Source organism: Tamandua tetradactyla, chromosome 3 (genome assembly GCF_023851605.1).
Source record: "Tamandua tetradactyla isolate mTamTet1 chromosome 3, mTamTet1.pri, whole genome shotgun sequence".
Classification (NCBI taxonomy): Eukaryota; Metazoa; Chordata; class Mammalia; order Pilosa; family Myrmecophagidae; genus Tamandua; species Tamandua tetradactyla.
Genome location: NC_135329.1, coordinates 190,681,483 through 190,689,111, shown reverse-complemented (window position 1 = coordinate 190,689,111; position 7,629 = coordinate 190,681,483). Strand labels below are relative to the sequence as shown.

At 41.8% G+C, this 7,629-nt stretch overlaps 1 protein-coding gene across 12 annotated transcripts in view; it reads left to right on the top strand.

Annotated features, from left to right (window-relative positions):
• Positions 1 to 4,273: 4,273 nt before the first annotated feature.
• FN1 (fibronectin 1) overlaps positions 4,274 to 7,629 on the top strand; it is a 64,668-nt gene continuing 61,312 nt past the window's right edge. For all 12 annotated transcript variants that reach the window (XM_077155052.1, XM_077155049.1, XM_077155048.1 and 9 more), the window contains exons 1-3: positions 4,274 to 4,708; positions 5,702 to 5,830; positions 6,830 to 6,967. In XM_077155052.1, the coding sequence (XP_077011167.1) occupies positions 4,561 to 4,708; positions 5,702 to 5,830; positions 6,830 to 6,967 (415 nt within the window). In that variant the 5' untranslated portion in view covers positions 4,274 to 4,560. The remainder of the gene's footprint in view (positions 4,709 to 5,701; positions 5,831 to 6,829; positions 6,968 to 7,629) is intronic.

Here is a 7,629-nt window from a genome sequence, read left to right as displayed (position 1 = left end):
GCTACATATGAGCTATTATATGCTTAAAGTATGTGAATGTAAGAAAGATAAAAAATAATTAAATATTGAAAATCTTTTAAAATTGTGGAAGAAATGTTAACCTTTCAAACAACTTTTAATGCTGCCAACATAAAATAGAGCAAAATTGGAAAAGGATCAACACACAGAAATACATTTTTTTTACCCCAAGAAACTGCCTGCCACTGGTCTTGAAAAGCTGAAATGTTTTTTAACACAGTTTTGGATAAGTGCTCCAGTTACACAGTAGGTTGTTCATTTTACTGCATGATTTAGACTCCCTTGCAGTCTTTTGGGAGCTGCATCACCCTATTGAGAAAAGAGTATTCCTGTTAAGAAGCTGAGGGCCAAGATTAAGGCTTTTAAAAGTGCTGATTAAAAAGAAAGGAACTTAAAATATAAACAAAATGCTTATTAAGTGAAACCTGGCTAGCTTTCGGCACATAATTTAAAGCTCTTATCAGTTATTTTCTCCTTGGTTGCAGTTTCCTGTCAATGCTAGACAAACTGCTCAGATATTCTACCTTTAAGGGCTGCCCACAGGGCAGTTTTTTCTTCCTTCTCACACCTGTGCTTAAGGAGCACCGGTTTTGCAAGGTTGGCCAGTTTCAAGGGAAGGAAATTGGAAGGATTTCAGCCACCCTCGCCCCCAAAAATAACATCAAGACAAGACGCAAAATCTACTACTGTAATTCATCTCCATCAAACCAACCTACTGAAGGTAAAGGCCGTAAAATACATAGGATATTGCAGGCTGTAAGAACGTTCCAGAGGTCACTCAGTCCATGGTCTCCCCTCTAACAGGATTGAAAGAGATTGAGAAGGATAAAAGTCAAAGGTTTTTGGGAAAAACAGAGCCCATCTTCATTTAAATGTAACCCATGAAGTCAAGAAGTTATATCTTATCAAGGATAAGATACTTTTTCAGTGGGCAAGGGATTTGGCTACAAAGAGTACATGTCTAGTGTGCTGAATAGTCTTAAATGGAACCATTTTTCCATTTGGGGAAAAATGTCCTTTAAAGCCTGTCTCTTAAATGGTTTTCATTTCAATCCTTTCTAATTGGTTGGATATGATAAATTCTTTGTATTATTAACCATAATCTTCAACTTAAAAGAAGTCAGTTCAATTCAGATTTCCATAATTATTTGTGTTCCTCATTTACCTTCTCAAACAACAAAACATCCCAAATAACACTCCTTATAAATGTATATACTTCTTTCTGTTGCCAAAAAATTAAGTCATCTTAAGCTCTAGGAAAATCCTATTGCCATGCCAATTCCCAGGAGAAACAAGGCACTGTCCTAAATGAAGATTTGTTCATCTCTACTACACACATGCCCTTACACAAATACTGAACTTCGTAAAGAATTGCTGGTGTAGAAGAAAGAACTCATTAGAGTATTAAACGCAAACTTCCTCTTGGATAAATGAAGACATAAGGACTCCCTGTCTACTGCTATTGATGTTTGGGAAACAAAAATTTACCAACCTGGTAAAAGCAAAAAAGAATAAAGAAATACTACCTTTTAAATCAACCTTTAAACAACAACTTTATTGTGGTAAAATTTATATCATAAGATTCACCCTTTTAAAGTATACATCTCAAAGATTTGTAGTAGCTTTACTGAGTTTGCAGCCATCACTGCCATCTAGTTTCAGCAGGTTTATTCCCATCACCCCAGAAAGATTCCTTGTGCCCATTTAGAGTTGATCCCTGTTTTCACTCCTGGCCCCAGCCAACTGGGAATCTGCTTTGGTCTCTACAGATGTGTATGGTTTTTTGGATAAGATAAAACAACCCAAGGGTATTTCCTATGAGCAGAAAGAAACCGTTTACTAAGGAAGAATACACTCAATCAAAGTAGTCTGCAGAGTTTCCAAGGGAGTCTGAGGAAATCTTGGACACTAGGTTGTTGAGTTAGAACAGAGTTAGTATGGTCTTAAAGATTTAATTATCTCTCTTGTTAGAGATAATAGACTTACATGGTTACAAAGGCTGTTGATAATGAAAGAATACTGTAGCAAGCCCTATCTTAACGAAGAAAATGTCTCCATCTCTAAAGGCCTTTTTTTCTAACCATTCTAGTAAAAGGGTAAATCCTCAAACATTCCCATAAAGTGCAGTTAAATATTTTTATGTTTTTACTTGTGAGACATTACAGATATTCCACATCTTTAAGCAAATTATACTTCAGTGGAATCGAAATATAAAAGTTCCTTCTGAAGTATGAAGCAGCCCCCATTCTCTCATATATACATATATATTCTAATGTATTTTGAGTACAATAATATGTCTCAAACTGTCATGGTTTGTGTGGACAGAATATTTTTCTAACCACTAAATTCCTTTTCCCCAAATCTATGTGTTTTAAGAAGGCTTTAGCTTTGGCTTTATCTTGTTTACTCCCTGATTTCCAGGTATGTTCTCCTCTGGAAGGAACACTCATCTTCCTGGAAATTCGCTAAGAATTTTACAAGGAGTCTTTTTACGTTTGAAAGAGAAAACTATTTTGTCAAGTGATGATGAGAATTTAGAAAACAAAACAACAACAACAAAAACTTTGAACCCAGATGGGATTCTAAATTTTGGGAAATCCACAACAGCCTCAACTTGAAATGCTGGTGGCAGAGATCCCTCAAGAAACTATTTTACACTGTCTGTAGCAAACTGACATTTGCTGTGGTGTGTTTTCTTTAATTCCTTACACCAATAAAAACAAATGTTCATTTTGTGCCTTTGCTGTGTTGGGCATTTTACAGACTATAGAATTCAAATCTCCCCCCACCCCCCAGCAGTTACTGAAACTAGAGCTTTGGGAGAAAACATATACCTGGCAGAGATAAACATACTTTGCTAGTAACTTTCATATGTTATCAAAACAAATGGGATATCTGCCCTCCATATATAGCTAGAAAGCAAAAATTTAAGTGTGAGTCTCTCAGGAGCTGCTGAGAGTTACTCCTCCTTTTGATCTTTAAAAGATCTTTAGAATCAAATTTGACTTGCTTTTGTCTGAAAAAATGATTTATGCAATGAGTTGCTAAATGCTAGATACTTCTCAGATCCCTTTCCTCCCTTTGAGTTTAGAGAGGAAGACAGGAGAATATTTAATAGGAACTTCCCAAGTTTTTGGAGTTAATAATAACTGAAATATAAAAAAATCTAACAGAGGAGGGCGAGAGAATTGGGGGGTGGGGTGGAACCCTGATGTCCGCAAAAAGAAAACGTCGAGTAAACGCAAGGAACAAACTGTAGGAAGCCTGGGCTGTAAATATTCTTTTCTCTGCTTTTAAGTTTTTCAAACAAGAACTCTGCTTTTTATCGGGTGCGGTGAGCATGTTAAAGGCACAGAGGTCTTTCTCCATAGACGGTGCAATTCCAGCACCGTTTGCAGGTCGTCCGCTAAACTGATTTCACTTTCTGTGGAAATGGGCATCCCGTCCCGATTTGTCAAGAGACTTTTCCTGCATACTTAAGAAAGCAAACAGCTACTTTGTCCTTTCAAAAGAAAACTCATTCTCTGAATTTCCCACAGATTCGCAGAGCGCCCCGCAGAACTCCTGGTACTTAGGGTAGTAAGATCATTAAAGGATCTCTCTTCCCGGGGTTCCCCCATCCCCAGCTAGCACTCTCTCAGAGACTGGCAGGGACGGCGTTTAGAAGTGGGAAAAGTCTGAAAAGGAAATTTCAAGGGAGAGACAGTGGGTCCCAAGTCAGTGTACATTAGACCAAAGAAAGGGAGCGGGAGAAAAGTCAGCCCCACCCTGGGACTGCAAAGTCTGGATTTCTACAGCTGCAAGGTGGAGGCTACTTTATGGTTTTTCCTCCCCCAAAATACACTCAAGTGAGCAGAGATTTTTTTTTCCAGAGGTGACGCAATGTCCTCAAACATCCCCCCCCCCCAAAAAAGAGGTGGGGGCGGAGAGAAGACGTGCAACCCCTTCGCTGCACACAACTCCAGCCCCGCCCTTTCCTCCCGGTCTATCCCCTTTACAGCCGCTTCCCCATCCCCCTTCCAAAAAAAGTTTGTCGACCGCAGAGGAAACCGAAAAAAAGTTCTCTTGCTCACTCCTGGCGGGCGCTCAGCATCTCTTTTGTTCGCCGCGAACCCACAGTCCCCCTGACGTCACCCGGAGCCCCGGCCAATCGGCGCGCGGTCGGCGGCTGCGGTGGGTGGGGGTCGCAGCGGGTCCCTCCTCCTGGGTGCCTGGGGCCTCCCGGGGGGCGGGAGGGGACGGTCCCATATAAACCCCTGCTCTCCGGGCTCGGCCGCCCGCGCCGGCTGTGCTGTGCAGGGGGAGGTGAGGGAAGCCCCCGGCGCGAGCCGGACAGAGGGGACCGGCAGCCACCACTTCTCTCGTCCTCTTCCCCTTCTGTCCCCCTACCCGACCCCCCTTCCCCATCCTCCGACCTCTGCTCTCCTGGAGGCGATAATCCCCGGGGAGGCACTGGAAGCGACCTTTCCCGCAGGTTGCAGAGGGTTCCAAACTTGGTGACAACTTGCCTCCTGAGGTCGTCTCTCCCTCCTAAGACTCAAGATGCTCGGGGGTCCGGGCCCCGGGCTGCTGCTGCTGGCCGTCCTGTGCCTGGGGCCAGTGGTGCCTTCCTCCCAAGCCTCGAAGAGCAAGAGGCAGTCTCAGCAAATCGTTCAGCCCCAGACCCCAGTGACTGTCAGCCAAAGCAAGCGTGAGTACCGAGCGGGGACTGCAACAAGGTATCCCAGGGATGGGACCGTAAAGGCAACCAGAGTTGTGGCTGAAGTTTTGTGGGCGCGCGCAGTGTGTGAGCGTGTGCGCGCCTCGGTGAGAGAAACCAGCTGTGGACACAAAAGGCGCTTCCTTAAGTGAGGGAATTTGAGCAAGCTGGTTCTAGGGGCCTGAGATAAGTCGGTGCCCGGAGACGGGAGCCGCCTGATGTCCCGCGGTGCTCAGACTTCACACGTGCAGATCCGTCCTTCTGTGAAATAATCAAAACTTGTCTTTTCAAGAGAAAAAATTACATGTGATTTTAAATTTTTAAATTTGGGCTCAGTGTGTTCCTTCCTGTTCCTCACCTATTTTCCTTGTCACTAAATAATTGGTTACATATTTTCAAAATGGGGGTGAGAAGAGGGTAGAAACGGCTATATAGGTTCCTAAGTAACTTGAAAGAGATGTAACTACTTTAGATTGCTGTGGGCCCTCTCGGGACATTTCACCAAGCGCAGAAATTGGAAGTCCTCTTCTAGTTTTTCAAAGACACGCCCTCCCTTTGCCTTGCTAAAGGAAACTGCTTAAAAGTTGCCCCTCTTCACTTGTTACTCCAAAAGACCCTTAAAGATCCTGGCCTGTTTAAAAATGTATTCCAATTTTCTGCTTTTAATGCTTTTCCACAGCTCTCATGCAGACCCTGGCCACGTGGAAATGACATCATTGTATAACATTTAGTGAAGTTAAAAAAAAAAAAAAAGCCATACCTAAATATCCACTGGTAGAAACTGTGATTAACTCTGAATAGCTAGTTTCTAAATCTGTATTTCAGTATAATATCGCTTCGAACCCTCCTGGTGTTCTTACAAAACTTATTTTCCTATGTTCGCTGCCCAGACTCATCAACTTAGTTGTGTAAGAAAATTCCATAATTTGGGAGAAAACGGAGGACGGAAACTTAACTTTTTCCTTCAATTTTTTTTTTTTACAGCTGGTTGTTATGACAATGGGAAACACTATCAGATAAACCAACAGTGGGAGCGCACCTACTTGGGCAATGCCTTGGTTTGTACATGTTATGGAGGGAGCCGAGGTTTTAACTGTGAGAGTAAACCTGAACGTAAGTGCTGGAGACTGGGGAGTGCATTTCTTTAATACATGGAGAAGTAGTGCTTGTTAATTAAACTTAGCATTTGTAAGTAAATATGTATATATACATATGTACCATTTTTCTAATAGAGTTATCTGTCATTTCATTGTCATAAACATTTGATAAGTGTTTATCTTCATTTTCTAAATACTACTTTTACCTTTTAAACAAACGGACAAATGAAATTTACCCCAATCTGGTTCCCAGAGTCTTCTTTTTGTTTTACTCTTCCAAAGTTTTGATGAGAAAATAGAAATTTGCATGTGACCTCTCCCTCAAAAGAAATTGCCTATGAAATTTTTATTCGTTAGAAAGTAACGCCAAATCTAGAACCTTAAGATTATGGGCCAGAAAACACTGTGGCCCCTATATTTCAAAGTGATTTATCACTGTAGTTCAACACAAAACCACTAACCACTTTACAGTCCTCATTCTTTATGATACTTTTTGTGTGTGTGAATTCTAACTACAGAGAAGCACTGATAAAGTTAAAACGTAAATAGTGAGATTAACAGAAAATATCAGTGTCTTGTGGGAGGTGAAGCTTCATTTTTGCATGAGCAGGCGCCAGGATCTCCAGCATGGCGGATGAGAATTTTCCCTGCTAAGCCACTGTGGCCTCTGCCCACAGTTGACTTTTTATGGGGCCTTTTATCTGATTTCCCAAATCAGAGAAACGTTCACTATCAGGCCATCATAACTTAGTACTTTACATGGCTTTTCTCCTAAGGGCCTGAGAATTCTTTACAATAGAAATTGACTTCCAGAAAATTTGAGAACTTGCCCAAGGTCAAAAACAGAGGCTGTGTGAGAACCAGGATAAAATTTAGATCTCCTGCTTCTATTTTTTAACAACTGTACCATCCTATCTGGTAGAATGGAAAAGTGAGGTTTCTTATGAATGGAATTAGTGGATTATAAATACTTTTATATATGTGAGGCTCACATGGGCTTTCCTTCTCCCCTCAGCTGAAGAGACTTGCTTTGACAAATACACCGGGAACACTTACCGGGTGGGTGACACTTACGAGCGCCCTAAAGACTCGATGATCTGGGATTGTACCTGCATCGGGGCTGGGCGACGGAGAATAAGCTGTACCATCGCAAGTAAGAAAGACATTCTGTAAAGTGACACAAAAATATCATGACTAGGAATTCCTCTGTTGTCCTCGCTTTCACTTTCTGCTCTCTGGCTGGATGTCCTTAACTTCAGCATCTACCGCTGGTGACCAGGTCCTCTGTGTGGACATGGCACTGGAATCAGTGCCACTGGAAGAAGGACTTGCGCACAAGTAGAATCAGCATTTAATTGGTGTGGATCTATAAGCGTGTGGACACAGTGTATTCAAGAGAAGCTCTTGGGTACCATTCCAGTAAGAATGCTTAGAAGAGTTGCCCATTTTAAATGATCTGGGCATCTTCAAACCAGACTGATCATGTGGTTATCTGTGGTGACTGGGAAGAGCAAATCAGCCACTGTGCAGCCTGGTTTTCTTCTTTGCACTGCAAAGACCTTTTCTGGCTCACAAAAACTAGTCCAGTTTCTTATCGGTTAGATTTAGGATCAAGGGAAATATGGAATGAATAGCCCAATAGTGTTTCCACAGAGCTTTAGGGACTGGGCTAATGCTCATCAATTCTAGTTTACTTAAGTCATTCTTTCTAGCATGATTCACCTGATTACTAATAGATTCTATTAAAGTAGCATATATATTTATTTTACTCCATCCTTCAAAGACAAGTCACTTTAAAGGCTTCTGCCCAAAAGA